Source organism: Sorex fumeus, unplaced genomic scaffold (genome assembly GCF_029834395.1).
Source record: "Sorex fumeus unplaced genomic scaffold, SorFum_2.1 ptg000226l, whole genome shotgun sequence".
Lineage (NCBI taxonomy): Eukaryota > Metazoa > Chordata > Mammalia > Eulipotyphla > Soricidae > Sorex > Sorex fumeus.
This window is the reverse complement of record NW_026606283.1, coordinates 247,505-264,298: the sequence shown is the minus strand read 5'-3', so window position 1 is coordinate 264,298 and position 16,794 is coordinate 247,505. Positions and strand designations below refer to the sequence as shown.

Here is a 16,794-nt window from a genome sequence, read left to right as displayed (position 1 = left end):
GCTTTTGGTGTTTTTGCTAATTGCCTTTCAAGGGAATACCTAGGAGAAAGCAGCTTCCCTGTAACAAATCCAGCGCAAATAACCACCAGGCACAAATTCCATGAACACTTAACAAACACGTTTTTTTTTGGTCAAATTAAAATATCAATGCAGGAAATCCAGGTATCCTAGGCACCAGCTAAACAACGTCCCCCTCGCCCCAAGTCCATGCTCCCAAGTGATTCCCAGACCTCCAGAATTATTTCTCAGATGAAAGGAAGTTCTCTTAGTCACCATGACCAAATGAAGAAAAGCCATTTGTGGTGAGAATCGCGAGGGCGGGAGAATGAGCCAGAACTTTCCCCGTAATCCCCTGGAAGAATCCAGTTGTAAGCTTTTTATCAGCGGGCCCTCCAAGATTTAATCTGCCTTTAAGCATAGTGAGAGATTTGGGAGAGAAACAGCCAGGGTGATGTTAGAACTGTTCGCACCCACTCCCTGCACCTCCCACTTTAAAAAAGTCACTTTCCGATGTCATCCTCTGCCACTGAATTTTTCAGTGGGAAAAGCAGTCAAACGGTGTCAGCGGTGGCACCTGGGCAGAGGCTGAACTCCGCAAGAGTGTGAAATTTCGGGAGAGGGAAACTTCAGCGAGTGTCAGAAATCTCCTTTTCCCCTGGAGATTTTTTTTTCTCTTGCTATGATAATGGAAGTTATTAACAGATCATTATCTCCAAATACTAGTATTGGCTGTAGTTCCAGCACATTCACCATAGATACCGCACAGGTCATTGGCAGCTCTGGGGCTCTAATGGTTGGAATTTTAAGGCAAACACTCCAACAGTTCTTCAGTGGCCAATTTTTTTTTGGAGGGGGGGGGGTTCACACCTGGTGAGGCTCGGGGGTTCCTCCTGGCTCTGCACAGGAATCACTCCTGGTGGTGCTCAGGGGACCCTATGGGATGCCAGGGATCGAACCCTGGGTCGGCCATGTGCAAGGCAAATGCCCTACCTGCTGTATGATCAGTGGCCATTTTTTTTGGACTTTTTGGGTCACACCAGGCGATGCACAGGGGTTCCTCCTGGCTCTTCAACTCAGGAATTACTCCTGGCAGTGCTCAGGGGACCGTATGGAATGCCGGGAATCGAACCAGGGTTGGCTGCGTGCAAGGCAAACACCCTACCTGCTGTACTATCACTCCAGCCCGTCAGTGGCCATTTTAAGGTTTAAGTTTGATCGAATTTATTACACTGTGTCAAATTGCGTCCTAGTTGGTTTTTTTTTTTTTAATTTGTTGTAAGTTCAAACTGTGGCTGTGCTATTCATGAGTTCTGTGGCCAGGGGCTGCCAGGCTGCTTGTTAATCAGTTGCTGTTTATTCAAGTCTCACCAGTCTCACCACAGTTGTAGAGAAACCGTGAAGGGTTGGGGGTAGCAGTTACACATAGGTCTTATTTAGCACTACACTATCAGAAACAATGAACAGATGCAAAGTCCTTCCTTCGGGGGAAAGTTCTTCTAGAAGAAACTCAAGGGTAAAAATCTCAACCTGTGGCGCATATGCTGCCCAAGCCCATGTGCTGCTTGCGCCCACATGGCCGAGCACATGTGGTACCTGAGCACACGTATCGCCCGCATCTCCCCTCTTGAGACGGGGACTTTCATGCTTTCCTGTCTAATGCTGGGGTGTGTGTAGGGCTCTCTCCACCCTTGGAGAAGCCCGGGCTCTCTCTTGAGCAGGTTCCTCTCCACTCTCTCCCACTTTCTCTCCCGCCTTCCCTCCAAATAAAACCTCCAAATAAAAACTGTAATTTAAAAAAAAAAAAATCTCAACCTGCTAGGAGATCCGCCCGGGGCAGAATTCCATCTAAGGGTGCCTTGCTTTCTCCCCTTTCTTTAGCCAGTATCCATTTAAACAGTCATCTTCACTTCTGAATAATATTTCTAGTCATTTTTTGAATGTAGGAGTACTGCTATTTATTCAGCCATTGATTAAGCTGATTGAACTGAACATGAACTCCACGTTACTTTTTTTTCAATTTTTTAAATTTGATGTCCATGAGACAGACCATTACAAAGCTCTTCATGATTAGGTTTCAGTCATGCAGTGATCCAGCACCCATCCTTCCACCAGTGTCCATTTCCCACCACCATTGTCCTCTGTTTCCCCACCACGATCCCCCAGCCTCCGACCCCCTACCCCCAGCCTCCTTCTTTGGGAAGCACTTTCTTTCTTGCTCTCTCTCTCTCTCTCTCTCTCTCTCTCTCTCTCTCTCTCTCTCACTTTCTCTCTCCTTTTCCTTTTGTGCATTTGCTCGAGCGGGCCCAGTACCATCTCCATTGGAGACTTTGCTGTTACTGTGTTTGGCATATCGAATACATCACGGGGAGCTTGCCAGGCTCTGCCGTGCGGGCGAGATACTCTCGGTAGCTTGCCGGGCTCTCCGAGAGGGGCAGAGGAATCGAACCCGGGTCGGCCATGTTGGCTGCGTGCAAGGCAGACGCCCTGTCGCTGTGCTTAGAGTTTGCAATACAGGTGATAAGAGGTCATGGTGTTTGTTCAGGGCATTCGGTATTTTTATCAGGACAGTAAGGCTGGAGTAGCTTTTCAATTGAGTGGCCGCTTTGGGGTGTGGATGTGACTGCCGAGGCTTCTGTATGTACAGGGAGGTGGGGGAAGGTAGCCCAGCTTGACCCCCCCGCCCCCAAGAAAGCCTGAAGATTTCAGTCACAAAAACTGCCTACCAAAATTTTCAGTCGATTATATCTTGGTGAAGTCCATCCTGAGACGATGGAGTCAGGCCGGGGTTATGGCAGTGATTTTGGATTGTGGAAGCAAGCGGCTGCCGGGATCCCTGCTTGGACAGGCCAACCCGCCCTGCTCTGATTCACCCCAGTCTGTTCAGCCATGCGTGTGTCCAAGCTTAACTGTGGCTTTTGATCTCTTTTGAGATTTATTTGGGGGTCTCTGAAGCAAGGCCTGTAGTAGAGCTTCCAGGGTGGCGCAGGAGTTGGTTCACGGGGGTGACTGCCAGTGCTTCCGTGAGTATTGGGAAGTGGGGGGAGGTAGCCCGTCCCAGCTCTGAGAACACCTGGAGATTTCAGTCACAAAATCCACATACCCAAATTTTCAACAAATTATATCTTGGTGAGGTCCGTCCTGAGACGGTGGAGTCAGGCTGGGAGCATGGTGGTGATTTTGGATTGTGGGAGCAAGTGGCTGCTGGGGGCTCTGCTTGGGTGGGCACTAGGCCAACCCACCCCCCTCCGATTTGCCACAGTCTCTTCAGCCATGCATGGGCCCGCGATTAACTGTGGCTTTTTGACCTCTTTCAAGATTTATCAATGGATCTCTGAAATAAGGCTGATAAATGAGCTTGTGGGCTGGAGCGATAGCACAGCGGGTAGGGCGTTCGCCTTACAAGCGGCCAACATGGCCGACCCGAGTTCGATTCCTCCGCCCCTCTCGGAGAGCCCGGCAAGCTACCGAGAGTATTCGATATGCCAGACACAGTAACAACAAAGTCTCCAATGGAGACGTTACTGGGCCCGCTCGAGCAAATCGACGATCAACGGGAGGGCCTTTACCTTTTACCTTTACCTTAAATGAGCTTGTATACCTGAGTTGGAGGTGGTTTGTGGGTGTGGCTCCCACATACCTTACTTTAGGCTCTTTAATTTCTTGGTAACTTGGTCCCAAGTTGTTGAGGATCCGGCCAAAGGCACAGGGCGATTTTGGGGTATCAGGAAGTCTGAAGGCACCTTCAGGCTGCTGATGCACTCGCCCCAAAGATACAGGCGGCACCACACCCCCAACTATTTCTGGTCATTTTGTATGGACACAGTAAGAGATATTTTAAGTTTGAAGGGTGACTTTTCCTGGGGACATCTCACTATAGATCCCAGACTATGGTCCTCAGGCCAGGTTAGTCTTTTCTAACCCCAGCAAGGTCCTTATTCAGTAACTTCTTTTTGGGTCCATGACCATGCTCTTAACTTATTATACATTTTATGGTGTTTGGCCTGTCCCTTTTGATTCCAGGATAGCTTGTAGCTTGTCCCTTTTCAATACCTGGCTAGCTTGGGGCTTTCCCTGGGTCCATCCTTGTCCTTCACTGGGACCCTCCTTTTGGGGGTGTTAGGAACTAAGGTTAACTGAGGCTTAAGATGAGTAAATATTAATTCTTTTACAAACCACAACACCCAATAGGAGAGAGAGAACAAAAGGGAATGCCCTGCCACAGAGGCAGGGTGGGATGGGGGGATGGGGGGTGGGAGGGATACTGGGATCCGTGGTGGTGGGAAATGGTCACTGGTGGAGGGAGGAGTATTCAAAATAAATAAATAAATAAAATTTTTGAAAATTATGTAATTCTAAAAAGAGATGAGTAAATAAGACAGATGACCAGGAGTAAATATTAATTGGTCAATTAACTCCCACATTACAAAAGCACAGCATTAAACCGTCTCCCCATGTCTATACAAAAAGGACATTGCTCCAAAGTAAACTATTCAAAGGACATAAAGGAAAGATAAAAGCAATATTTCACTTATGTATGCAAAATCCAGAGTCCTCAGAAGAATTTTACTTTACAAGTCACTGGGTCTGATTTGGGGATGTTAGTGATTAACCAATAGGGGAAGCAGAACACAAAGGAGAAATTAAAGATAAACACAGAGAATTGGAAGTGCTGATGGAATTGGGTGTGCCTCAGGAGCACTGTGACTGGAGTTACTCAGTAAACCTACGCTCCCTCTGGGGGGGGAGGAGGAAGGACAAACCAGTGTTATCCAACAACTTGTGACTTTCTTATAGTATTAATTTTAAACAGGGAATGCAAGAGCAGAGAGGAGAGTGTATCTCCTATTTCTGCCTCTGCTTATTATTAGCTGATCTCCTTTTGAAGAGGATAATTTTTTTTGTGTACTTATTATTTTTGTTTTAATCTCACTCGTTTATAGGCATCGCACCCAAATTGTGCACCTGAGTTTCATCTTGGCTGTGTTTTGAGGAGACATTTGGTGTTGGGGGTCAAACTCAGGGCCTTGTGCCTGCTACTGTATGCTCTACTTCACAACTTTCTGATAAGTTCTTAGCAAGGTGGTCAAATATTGGCAGAGCAGGAGGCTCTTTTCCCAATCATAGGAAGAAGAAATTTCACAGATCTTTGTTGTTATAAACAGGAGAGTCAGTCCTGCAAGTTTATGATTCGTCTATGGCATACAGAGCCTTTGAGCTGCTCTGGAACAATTCCAGTGCTTCTTAAAGATAGGAAGTTCTGGGGGCGGGGGGAGTGAGAACCAAAAGGGAAGTCGGAGTGTCTTCCCGAACAAGGGCAAGAAAGGTTCATGTCTTTTACTGGCACATTTTCATTCACAGAGAAATTCTATTCCCGTCTTTGAGACGACAGCACGTTCTCACAACTCTGACGGCTGGTTTTACGGCATTAAGTATGTGAGTGCAGGATACACTTTTAGCTAGTAAAATATTAATATCGAAGTACACTTGAGCAGCAGAGTATCCAAACTCTCCTCCCTGGGAGTTTATTTTGACTAAGTAAAGACACGTCTTTCCCCCCTGAACTCATTTCCTCCTCAGATACTTGTAAGTGAAGATGTCCCCACCATTTTTTTTTCTTTTTGGGTCACACCTGGCAATGCACAGGGTTTCCTCCTGGCTCATGCACTCAGGAATCACTCCTGGCGGTGCACAGGGGGCCCTATGGGATGCTGGGAATCGAACCCGGGTTGGGCCCCATGTCCCCACCTTTAAGGAAGGGCTTTATCACACCCCAGCCTTTGCCTTGTTGAGCTCTTTCAGGAAGTGGAGGCAGGGGCAGTGAAGAAGGCCCTTCACATTTCCTCCCGTTACCTCCTGCTCGCAGGCCCTGAGACCCTCCTCCTCATTTGAGGGACTCCCCCAATGTGGGCAAGCTGTGTGATTAGGACCATCACGACTCCTTAGGTGCATGGGAAAGGACAGTGACAGGGCACTCGCTGGGCTTCATCACACAGGGGCTCCTGCAGGGTCTCTCCCCAGATGACCCCTTCAAAGGCAGCCACTCAACGCACCGGCCCACGCCTGCCAAGCTGAGGGTAAATGACACAGAATAGATGACTATTTTTTTAAAATTTTTTTTGTCACACTCAGTGATGCTCAGGGGTTCCTCCTGGCTCTGCACTCAGGAATCATTCCTGGCAGTGCTCGGGGGACCCTATGGGATGCTGGGACTCGAACCCGGGTTGGCTGCGTGCAAGGCAAACGCCCTCCCTGCTGTGCTGTCACTCCCAGCCTCAGATGACTATTTTTTTTTCAGAGGGACCACATTCAGCAGTGCTAGGGAACCTGGGTTCACTTCCAGGCCCCGGGTCCGAGAACACGTGATGTCGGGAATCAGGTCCAGGGCCTCTCCTATGCAAAGCACGCACTTCACCGGAGACACACCATGATTCGTCCTCAGGAACTCAGAGGCTAGACTTGAAGTCGGGCCTCGGGCCGTCTTAGGAATCGAGGTAACTGCTCCTCATTGTCTGGGAGCACCTGTTACTCAAGGGTCACTAAACTGAAACGGGCGACACCTTTGAGTCGGCAGGCTACGGCTTTGCCCTACAAACGAGAAGCAGGCTGGAGTGCGTTTCCCCAGCAGGGACCAGAACCGGTGCTGCAATTGATGAACTGGGGCGGCAAGTGAAGGGGGTGAACGGGGAGGCGGGGGGGGGGGGGGGTGGCAGGAATGTAGAAATGCGGCTTCCTGGCCCAGAGCACATTTTCAGTCGGCAAACACCGTGGTGGTTTGCAGCACCACATGTGAAGGTGAGTTGCTAGTACTCGCCTCCCCTCGGGCATGCTCTCTGCCCGCTGCCCTCTTGGTTAAGGATGCAGGAGGGAAGAAAGTGGTGAGTTCATCGAGGCTTTCTTTCTCCCGACTGTCTTTCAGCCTCTATTTGCTTCTGACTGATGTGGATCTAAATCTGGGTCAATCAGATCCTTTGTAAAAATGCCTGGTATGTGAATTAATTTGTGTTTCTGTTTAAAGGAGCAGAGCGGAGGGAGGGTTGTATTTGTAAGGAGAGACGAAAGTAGGACTCATGGGACCAGAGAGATAGGACAGGGGATATGTGTACACACACACACACACACATGCACACGCACACACACACTCAAACCATGTATATGCTTTTTTGTGTATGATACAGGATCACACCCAGGACCTCTCACAGATGAGGCAAGGTTTCTACCACCGAGCTGCACCCCTGTGGTGGTTTCTAGCCTTCAGGATCTAAATATTTCATTACTGTAGTTTTTGACTGCTGAATACTGGCTCTTAATATATCTAATTGTCTGATTTGTTTACTTCTGCGCACCCAGAATCTATCATGTTTGCCAAAGATTACTTATAGATGTCCATGAAATGATTTTTTGTTGTTGTTTTTAATTACAAGCTATTTACTATATAAAATGAAACAAAGAATGAAAAGACTGGGTTAAGGAGCTAGTACAGCATGTGGCTGCCCTAAGTGTGATCTCTGGTACCCATAGTGGTTCCCTGGGCCCCACCAGGAGTGATCCCTAAGCTCAGAGCCAAGAGTAAGCCCCGAGCACAGGCAAGTGTGACCCCAGAATAAAAACAGAATGAAATTCCCCATTAATCCCACTTGATCACTTGATTCCCACAAGTCAGAGAAACATTTGATTTCCTTTCTGTCTTTTTCCCCTCTGTGTATGACGTCTTCGATATGCCAAACACAGTAACAAGTCTCAAAATGGAGACATTACTGGGCCCGCTCGAGCAAATTGATGAACAACGGGAGGACGGTGACAGTGACAGTGTATGGATATATGTCTTCCCAAGTATTTATGATTGGGAGCAGCAGGTCACCCCCAGTGGTGCTCAGGGGACCCTGTTCGGGTTCCAGAGCGCGAACCACATGGACAGCCTCGAAAGCTGCAAGCACCACGCCCCCCGTACTGTCTCTGGTCCCTCAGTGTTTGTGCGTTAAAGAAGTCAGTTGTGCGAGCTGTCCTTTCAAGCAGGTCTGCGAGGACTCGATCATTCGTTCCTCAGAGCTCGCCACCCCTTTGCCCTCTGCCCCTGCTGTTAGTGAGAAGCCGAGACCCCCCCTCCGCTGCCACTTCTGTGACTCAGGGTGCTTTGATTGCACTGTGTGCCTGCAGCCAGTTTGGAGTCGTACTCTCAAAATACCCAGCAAGCTCACATCACAGGCCAACCTCAGCCTTTCCTGGTATTTCTGTTTCCTCACCATTGTATTTTGGTTAGCTTGGCCAGACTCCCCACCATTCTGGTCTTCAGGTCATGGAAACTAAGGCGTGAGCCTGGCGATTCTCTGATGTGGCTGTTAGCTTCGATGATGACTTCTTTCCACTTCCAGGAAAGAGGTCAGGAAATGTCTTCCCAAAAAAAATTTTGGGAGGGGCTGGACTCATAGCACAGCAGGTAGGGCGTTTGCCTTGCAAGCAGCCAACACAGGTTCAATTCCCAGCATCCCATATGGTCCCCTGAGGACTGCCAGGAGTAGGTCCTGAGTCCAGACCCAGGAGTAACCCCTGTCCATTGCCAGGTTTGACCCAAAAAGAAAAAAAAATTTGGGAACTAACCCAAATCTCATCTCCGGGGGAAATAGAGATTCTTTTTTTTTTTTTTTTTTTTTTTTGCTATGGATGTGTTCGGAAGGCGAATGACAACGTCGTGATGGCCCCTGATGTTTCTTTTGCAGACCTCCAAGGAAGATCTTCTGCAGGCTGATTTTGAAGGTGCTTTAAAGTTTTTCAGAGTCCAGCTCCCAAAGAGATACAGGGCCGAGGAAAATGCCAGAAGACTGATGGAGCAGGCGTGCAACATCAAGGTAAGAGCCCAGAACCTCTATCCGCGGTGAAGGCAGACTCGGCTGCAGAGGAAGGTGGCAGAACCCTTAAAATCCTTCCTTGGCTTCTGAGGATTCTGTCTTTGGATGACAAACGTGCCTCTGACAAACGTGCCTCTCCCACACTTGCATGCCCGAAGGGTCTGTGTCTGTCGCCGTACCTGTGGGAGGGACCCTGTGGAAGGCTCGAGGTTCCAGTTGTAACAAAAGGAAGAGAGACATTTGTCTTGGAGGTAGGGCGGGGCTGTGAGCAGGCTGCTGTGTTCGTGGTTTCCATGGCAGCAGACGTGGTACTTCGCTTTTGCCATCTGTTTTCGGAGTAATCGGGACAGAGCTAGAAGGGCCAGTGGACGTCTGTGCTTTCCCCTCACGGTGGGGGGGGAGGGCATGGAAGGCCTCTCGGGTCTCGTACCTGCCCCGCGCCTGTGGGTACATGGCTGTGAAGGAGTTGTTTTGTGTACTGGGGGCAAGTTGCAGACATTCAAGTGTTTAGTAAGTTATAAATAGAGAAGTCAAATGGTATGGGTCAAATGCAAAGTTGAGCGTTTCTTCGGAAGATAAAGCGGCATAGGAAAACGATACAGCAATATGAGATGTACGCGAAGACGCCCCCCTCCCACAGATATTAGGTATCTAAGAAAGCAAAACACATTTCCTAAGTCAATTTGAAGTTGAAACTCTGCTCAGAAAGCTGTGGCATCAAGGGGAGAAACACACATAATTGGGGTGTGGGGGGTGGGGAGGGGAATGGTTTAAGGGATAAATTGGAAATCATGGTCGTGAAAAGGTGCACTGGTGAAGAGATGGTGTTGGAGTGTTGAATGTAATTGATCATGAACAACTTCATAAAAATAAATAATTTAAAAAATGGAGCCAGGGGCTGGTTCAATAGCACAGCAGTTAGGGTATTCGCTTTGCATACAGCCAACCCGAATTTGATTCCCAGCATCCCATATGGTCCCCCAAGCACCGCCAGGAGTGATTCCTGAGTGCAGAGCCAGGAGGAACCCCTGTGCAATGCCGGGCGTGATCCAAAAAGCCAAAAAAAAAAAAAAATGAAGACAGCATTCACTTGGTTAATTGGACTTGGTTCTTACACTTCTGGAATATATTTTCTTCCCTAGCCATGGCAATAATATAAATTTATTGGGGCCAGAGCAACAGTACAGTGGGTAGGGCATTTGCCTTGCACACAGCCGACCCGAATTCAATCCCTGGCACCCCGTATAGTCTCCTAAGCCTACCAGGAGTGAGTCCTGAGTGTAGTAGGTCCAGGAGTCAGCTCTGAACACTGCCAGGTGTGGGCCAAAAACCAAAAATATAATGTGTGTGTTTGTATGTGTATAAATTTGTTTTCTGATCAAAGATCCCGTGTCTTCAGGACCATATATTTTTGCAGGAGAAAGTAGACAGTATACAGTGAGCGTGCACTTAGCCAGTCAGACCATCTCCCTGACCCCTCACATGCAAAAGTAGAAGGCATACAGACGTTACTGTTCCTTCATCAGAGCCTGTGGAGAGTGAGCTGTATCTACCTGTAGCTTGAGAATCCTTCCCAGTGGCCATCGTGCCTCTTACTGAATTTTGTGACTGTCGTGTGAAGGCCAGCTTCAGCCACTAGCTGTTCCCAAACTGTGAAGGAGTTGTTTTGTGTACTGGGGGCATGTTGCAGAAATTAAGATCTAGTATTTAATAAGTTACAAATAGAAAATTTGGTTCTGGAGCAATAGTGGGGAGGGTGTTTGCCTTTCATGTGACCGACCCAGATTCGATCCCTGGCATCCCATAGTGTCCCCCAAGTACCGCCAGGAGTGATTCCTTTGTAGAGCCAGGAGTCAGCCCTGAGCATCGCCAGGTAAGACCCAAAAAGAAAAGAAAAAAAGAAAAGTTAAGCAGTATGGGCAAAGTGCAAAGGAAAACGATGCAACAATATGAAATGCACACGAAGATGCCCCCCCCGCCCCCAGTATTACCTATAAAGTTCCTCAGAAGATGAAGGTAACTGTTATCAAACCAGAGACATGGGCGCTAAGAAATGCAGAGCGTGAAATGTGAAAAGAAATACGCTCAGATGTACGAATAGACCTTCTGGAATGAGGATGTCTTGGGCAGCTGAAGAGGTTTATTAGAACGGGAACACCCAGCTGGGGAGCTTTGTTTTTAAATAATCATAGGCTTGCTTTGTTTTTATTTCTGCCTCATCAAAGGGGAGATGTTCAAACCCGTGATATCTGGATAGCATTCTAATTTCTCACACCTGGTCCTGAGCGGGTGTCAGGTGAAACTGGGCAAGTCCTGTATCCGGGGTTTGTCCTAGGGATAGAGCTTAAGTGTCCAACTGAAGGTTGAAAGATTGTTTTTATTTTATTTTTTTAATTTAATTTTATATTTTTTGCTTTTGGGTCATATCCAGCAGTGTTCAGGGGTTCCTCCCGGCTCTGCACACAGGAATTACTCCTGGCAGTGCTCGGGGGACCCTATGGGATGCTGGGAATCGAACCCGTGTCAGCTGCGTGTAAGCCCTACCCGCTGTACTATAGCTCCAGCCCAAAAGATTGTTTTTAAATGTTGACACACTCTTTTTTGTTTGTTTGGTTTTTGGACCACACCATATATTTCTCAGGGCTTATGCCTGGCTCTACACTTAGTAATCACGAGGTCATCGTTGATTGATTGGTTGGTTGGATGGGAGTGAATCTAGGTCCATAGTGCACATGCTTTGCCCATTGTGCTATTTCTCCTGAAATCCCCCAGACCCACATTTTTTTTGCTTTTTGGTAACACCCACCAATGCTCACGGTTACTCCTGGCACCTCACTTAGGAATCACTCCTGGAGGTGCTCTGGGGACCCTATGGGATGCCGGGGATCCAACCTAGGTGGGCCGTGTGCAAGGCAAACGCCCTCCCTCCTGTGCTATCGCTCCAGCCCCTTGGCATCTCTTTACCTCAACCCCTTGCCCATACTCCCCACTGGTGTCTCGCCTGGCATGAATCTAGTGAAAGGAGAGGTTTCGAAAGCATGAAGAACATCTTCAAGAATGCAAGGACTAACTGGGGAAACGCAAAGGAAGTGTCCGGCCGCCTTGTTGGGGATTCTGAGTTGATAGCCATAATAAAAGTCAGCCCTGTTCCGTGAATCCCAGTTTGAGAATGAGCAGATCATTCTTTGGCCGCAGAGTTGAAGTTTGCCAACAAGAGGCTAACAGAAGCATGGAACAGCCAGGCAGTGGGACATTGAGGCGGGATAGCAAGGATGAAAAATGAGAAATCCTGGTTGGTAGTTTTCACCCTTTCCCATCATGGGAATATTCCCACCGTGGACCATTTCAAGGTACCAATGATTTAATGGTTGGTTTCTGGACCACCCATCACTTCTGAGCTGGCAGACACGGCCAGCATGTCACAGGGATGAGCTCGGAGGAGAGGGGTGGGTGGGAAGGATGATGGAGTCGGCAGTGGAAGAGAAGTGGAAGGCTGCTGGGCCCGGGGTACTGCAAGAAAAAGGAGTCGGGGAGAATTGGAGAGAACTTGGAACTAACTCCATGACCGGGACAGTGGTGCTGGAGGACATTGAACTCTTTGTTGGTGGCTACCCAAGGAGGGAAAAAAAGCACCCATTCTTCAAAAACTAACATTTCAAAAGGTGCTTCATCTGCAAAGAAAATAACTGACCCATGCTCAGATTTTCTCCTGTTTGTCCAGGATGATTCACTGTATCCCTGTCATCCCATTGTTCGTACTCGAGCGGGCACCAGTAATGTTTCTATTCCTCCCAGCCCTGAGATTTTAGCAGCCTCTCCTTACTCGTCTTTCCCAACGATTGGAGGCTCTTTCAGGGTCAGGGAAATGAGACCTGTTAAAGTGACTGGTTTTGGCATTTAGAATACACCAAGGGGAGCTTGCCAGGCTCTGCCCGTGCGGGCAGGATGCTCTCAGTAGCTTGCCAGGCTCTCCCAGAGGCATATATATGTATGTGTGTGTATGTGTATATATGTGTGTGTGTGTGTGTATTTTTTTCCCTCTATGACTTGTTGATCAGTGGCAGCAAAACCCTGGCCATCTATGGCCAGCTCTGCTCTTCGAGTCTCTGTCCCAGCAATAGTGCTGGTAATCATTGCCATTTTACACAGACCATAAAGGTCTGAAATGCATCCTCGGAGGAATAAAGAAAGATGGGCACAGACAGAAGGGACAAGGGAGATCTAAGGGTCAGGGGCTCCTCCTGGCCCCAAACCAAGTCCTGTCCTGGCATCTTTCACAATTGTCCCCTGCCCCACGCTGCAGAGTTAGCCATCAGTGACCAGATGTTGCCGTGGCAACTACTCACCTCAGAAAACTGCCCTCTGCTCCACTCAGCTATCTCTATACTGTGATGGACAATTATCCACTCTCCCAGAGTGGATTAATACAATTCGATCTTGCCTCGTACAGAGCATGATTTTATAGTGGTAAAGTCACTCATCCAGAAATGTAATATTTTCCCCTTGAGGACCTTCATATATGTAACCCTGGATTTGATTTTAACTGTTGGAAGATACCTTTCACAATGGAGCAAAACTATAAAAGAACATTTGTATTAAAAACACTTACTTGGCCTCTGATTTCTTCTGCTGTTTGCTGTTTATCTCGGCCTGTTATGTCAGAATGCCATCTCCCCCAAAGAGGCTTTCTCTGAGTTGGCCACACAGAGGCTTTTGTTGACTCCATGGATATAAAAATGTGAAACCTTTTGGGCACGGTGGACAAAGGTTGGTTTTTTTTGTTTGTTTGTTTTTCTTTTTGGGTCACACCCAGCGATGCACAGGGATTCCTCCTGGCTCTGCACTCAGGAATTACTCCTGTCAGCCTTCGGGGGAACATATGGGATGCTGGGAATTTAACTCGGGTCAGCCGCGTGCAAGGCAAACACCCTCCCCTCTGTGCTATCGCTCCAGCCCCCAAAAGGTTCATTTTTAGTGGAACTTTTTCCTAGCTGGAAATATTAGCTTAAAGTATCATAATCTTCTGCTGGGGAAATTTGATTACGTCATAGGGTGCAGAGATGTGATGATTAACACAACATGTTGATAAGGAGGTCGTTGCTGTATCAAAACGGTCGCCTCTTCCTTCCCTTTGAGGATTCTGTGAGTATTCATAATCCTCAATGCCGGGCTGGAGCGATAGCACAGCAGGGAGGGCGTTTGCCTTGCACGCGGCCGACCTGGGTTCAATCCCTGGCATCTCATAGGGTCCCCTGAGCACCGCCAGGAGGGATTCCTGAGTGCATAGCCAGGAGGAACCCCTGTGCATCGCTGGGTGTGACCCCCCCCAGAAAAAAAATAAGCACAATCCTCAGTTCCCCTCAGATGTGGGCCGTTGGTTTGCACCCCCACCTCCAAGGGAGAATGACTGTCACTTGATCTTGTCCCAAACGTCTTGTACTCTCCAGCCTGAGAGAGAGCACGCGGGTTAAGGCACTTGCTCTGCACCTGGTTTGAGCCCCACCTCTGTGTTCTGTCCCCCCTGAACAGAAAACCAGGAATAGCCTCAGAGCACCACTGGGTGTGGCCTCCCCATAACCAAACAGCAAAAGACACAAACAGCAGCAACAAAAAGCCACATGTTGTGGCAGGCAGGGACCCATCAAACATGGGTCATGCCCTGGCGCAGTGGGGAACGGGGGCGGGCAGTCCAGCGCACAGCTCCAGGGGGCGCAGCGTGCGCACTTTAGACATATACTTTACATAGTCTACGTATTTGGCGTATTTTACTAGAAAATTGAGCTTTTCTGGCCGCCTCCAATGATCCGGACTGCACTGACCTCTTAGAGTTTCTTCTGCCATTTCAGTCCTCCGTTATACCTACTTCTGCCAGTTCTTTTACGTTTAATTAAAAAAAAGAAAAAGCTATAGAGACATTTCACCTCGTTGGTGAAACCTGAGTATGATATCATGAATTAATGCATGTGAATCATTAAATTCTCCATCTCAAGGAAACACAAAATGGTATAAAAATTGATTTCAGGGACCTGAGTGATGGTCCATCAGGTGGGCACTGACCTTGCACACGGCTGACCCTGGTTCCATCCCAGGCCTCCCATAGGGTCCCTGCAGAGCCAGTAGTAAGCCCTAAGCACAGCTGGGTATGGTCCAAAATCTAAAAAATTATATGTGTGTTTGTGTGTGTGTGTGTGTGTGTGTGTGTACACGACTCCGGTGGAGGAGATGTTACTGGCGCCTGCTCGAGTAAATTGATGAACAAGGGGAGGACAGTGCTACATACACACACACACACACACACACACACACACACACACATATATATATATATATTGCTTTTGGGGTCACATCTGGCAATGCTCAGGGGTTACTCCTGGCTCTGCACTCAGGAGATAATCCTGGCAGTGCTCATGGTACCATATGGGATGCCAGGGATTGAACCTGGGTCAGCTGCATGCAAGGCAAATGCCCTATCTGCTGTACTATCACCCCGGCCCCTATATATTTATTTATATTTAAAGCTAGTATTCATCTTCCCTGGAAAAAAGCAATATATAATTTTTCCCGCAATGATTTACAATGTGATCTACATTTCTTTGGTTTTTGTTTCAATTAGTTGATTCATAGTAAGGGTATATTTAAATCATGCTTCACAGTCTGTGTTTGGGGACATGATTTAAATAAGGAAATAGATCCGATGTTGGTCCTCTGTGCCCGTTTTGTGGCTCACTGGAGGTAGCAATATAAATAATTAATATGTCTTTGACTTTTAGAGTAGATTCGATCGGGAAGGCTAGACCAGGGGCTAGCGAGCCAAACACGCCAACCGCAGCCCTTTCAGCCGTCCTCCTCTTCTCTGGGAGTAGAAGCAGAATAATGTTACATTTGCTTATTGATATTTTTGTTTCTCCAGCTCGTAGACCCATTTAGCATTTCACTGGCAGGCAGCTGAGTTTCCTTCCTAGACCAGCGTGTCTCAGTCTTCCTCTGGCCGCGACACCCTTCTGGCATGGTTTTCCCTCTGTCCTTCACTCCCATGGATTGGCCCCCCAGTCTGGCACTGGGGCTCCCTAAGCATATCCTGGAGGCCCCAGGAGTTCACATGGCTTCCTGTTGAGAAGCAGGATTTTAGACAGCTTAATGTATTTCACTGGGGCGGAGCGATAGCACAGCGGGTAAGGCGTTTGCCTTGCACGCAGCCGACCCGGGTTCGATTCCTTCGTCCCGCTCAAAGAGCCTGGCAAGCTACTGAGACTATCCTGCCCACATGGCAGAGCCTGGCAAGCTCCCCGTGGCATATTCGATATGCCAAAAAACAGTTAAAACAAGTCTCACAATGGAGACATTACTGGTGCCCACTCGAACAAATCAATGAACAACGGGAGGACAGTGCTACACGGTGCAGTGTTACGTATTTCACCATTGGACCTTTCCCCCCTCCTCCCTCTGTAAAAAACTGTTTTTAAAATGGGGGTGATAACTTGTAAATAGGGAAAGGACCCCCCTTCCCCGCCCCAGGTAACAGGAGCCACACCACTTTGAAATGCAGTGACATTCACATATCTCTGCTGTTGCTTGTAGGGTTCTATGGCCCCGCAGAGGGAAAGGTGCTCTGTGCAGTGGTAAATGGTGGGGCTGGGACCCGCATCCTTCCTGGCCCGGGGTCTCTGTTGGTACCAGGAGGGGGACGGGGAGAAAAGGTAGCACCTCGACCCGAAATATGTCACCTCTTCCCTTTCTCTGCTGCTGAACTCCTTAGTGTAATCAGAGTAGTTCCTAGAACCCTGTAAGGGCGGTAGCAGCCCTCTCAGATGCTTTTATTTCTCATTTGAGCGGATCTCACAGTACAGGAAGTGGTGGTAAAACAGTGTTCTGTGACTTCGCTCTGCCTTGAGAGTTTCAGTGACTCATTTTAGTTTGGTTTGGGGGTCACACCTGGCAGTGCTCGGGGCTA

At 48.3% G+C, this 16,794-nt stretch overlaps 1 protein-coding gene across 3 annotated transcripts in view; it reads left to right on the top strand.

Annotated features, from left to right (window-relative positions):
* RABGAP1L (RAB GTPase activating protein 1 like) overlaps positions 1 to 16,794 on the top strand; it is a 393,084-nt gene that overhangs the window by 290,671 nt on the left and 85,619 nt on the right. For all 3 annotated transcript variants that reach the window (XM_056108612.1, XM_056108614.1, XM_056108613.1), the window contains one exon: positions 8,715 to 8,843. In XM_056108612.1, the coding sequence (XP_055964587.1) occupies positions 8,715 to 8,843 (129 nt within the window). The remainder of the gene's footprint in view (positions 1 to 8,714; positions 8,844 to 16,794) is intronic.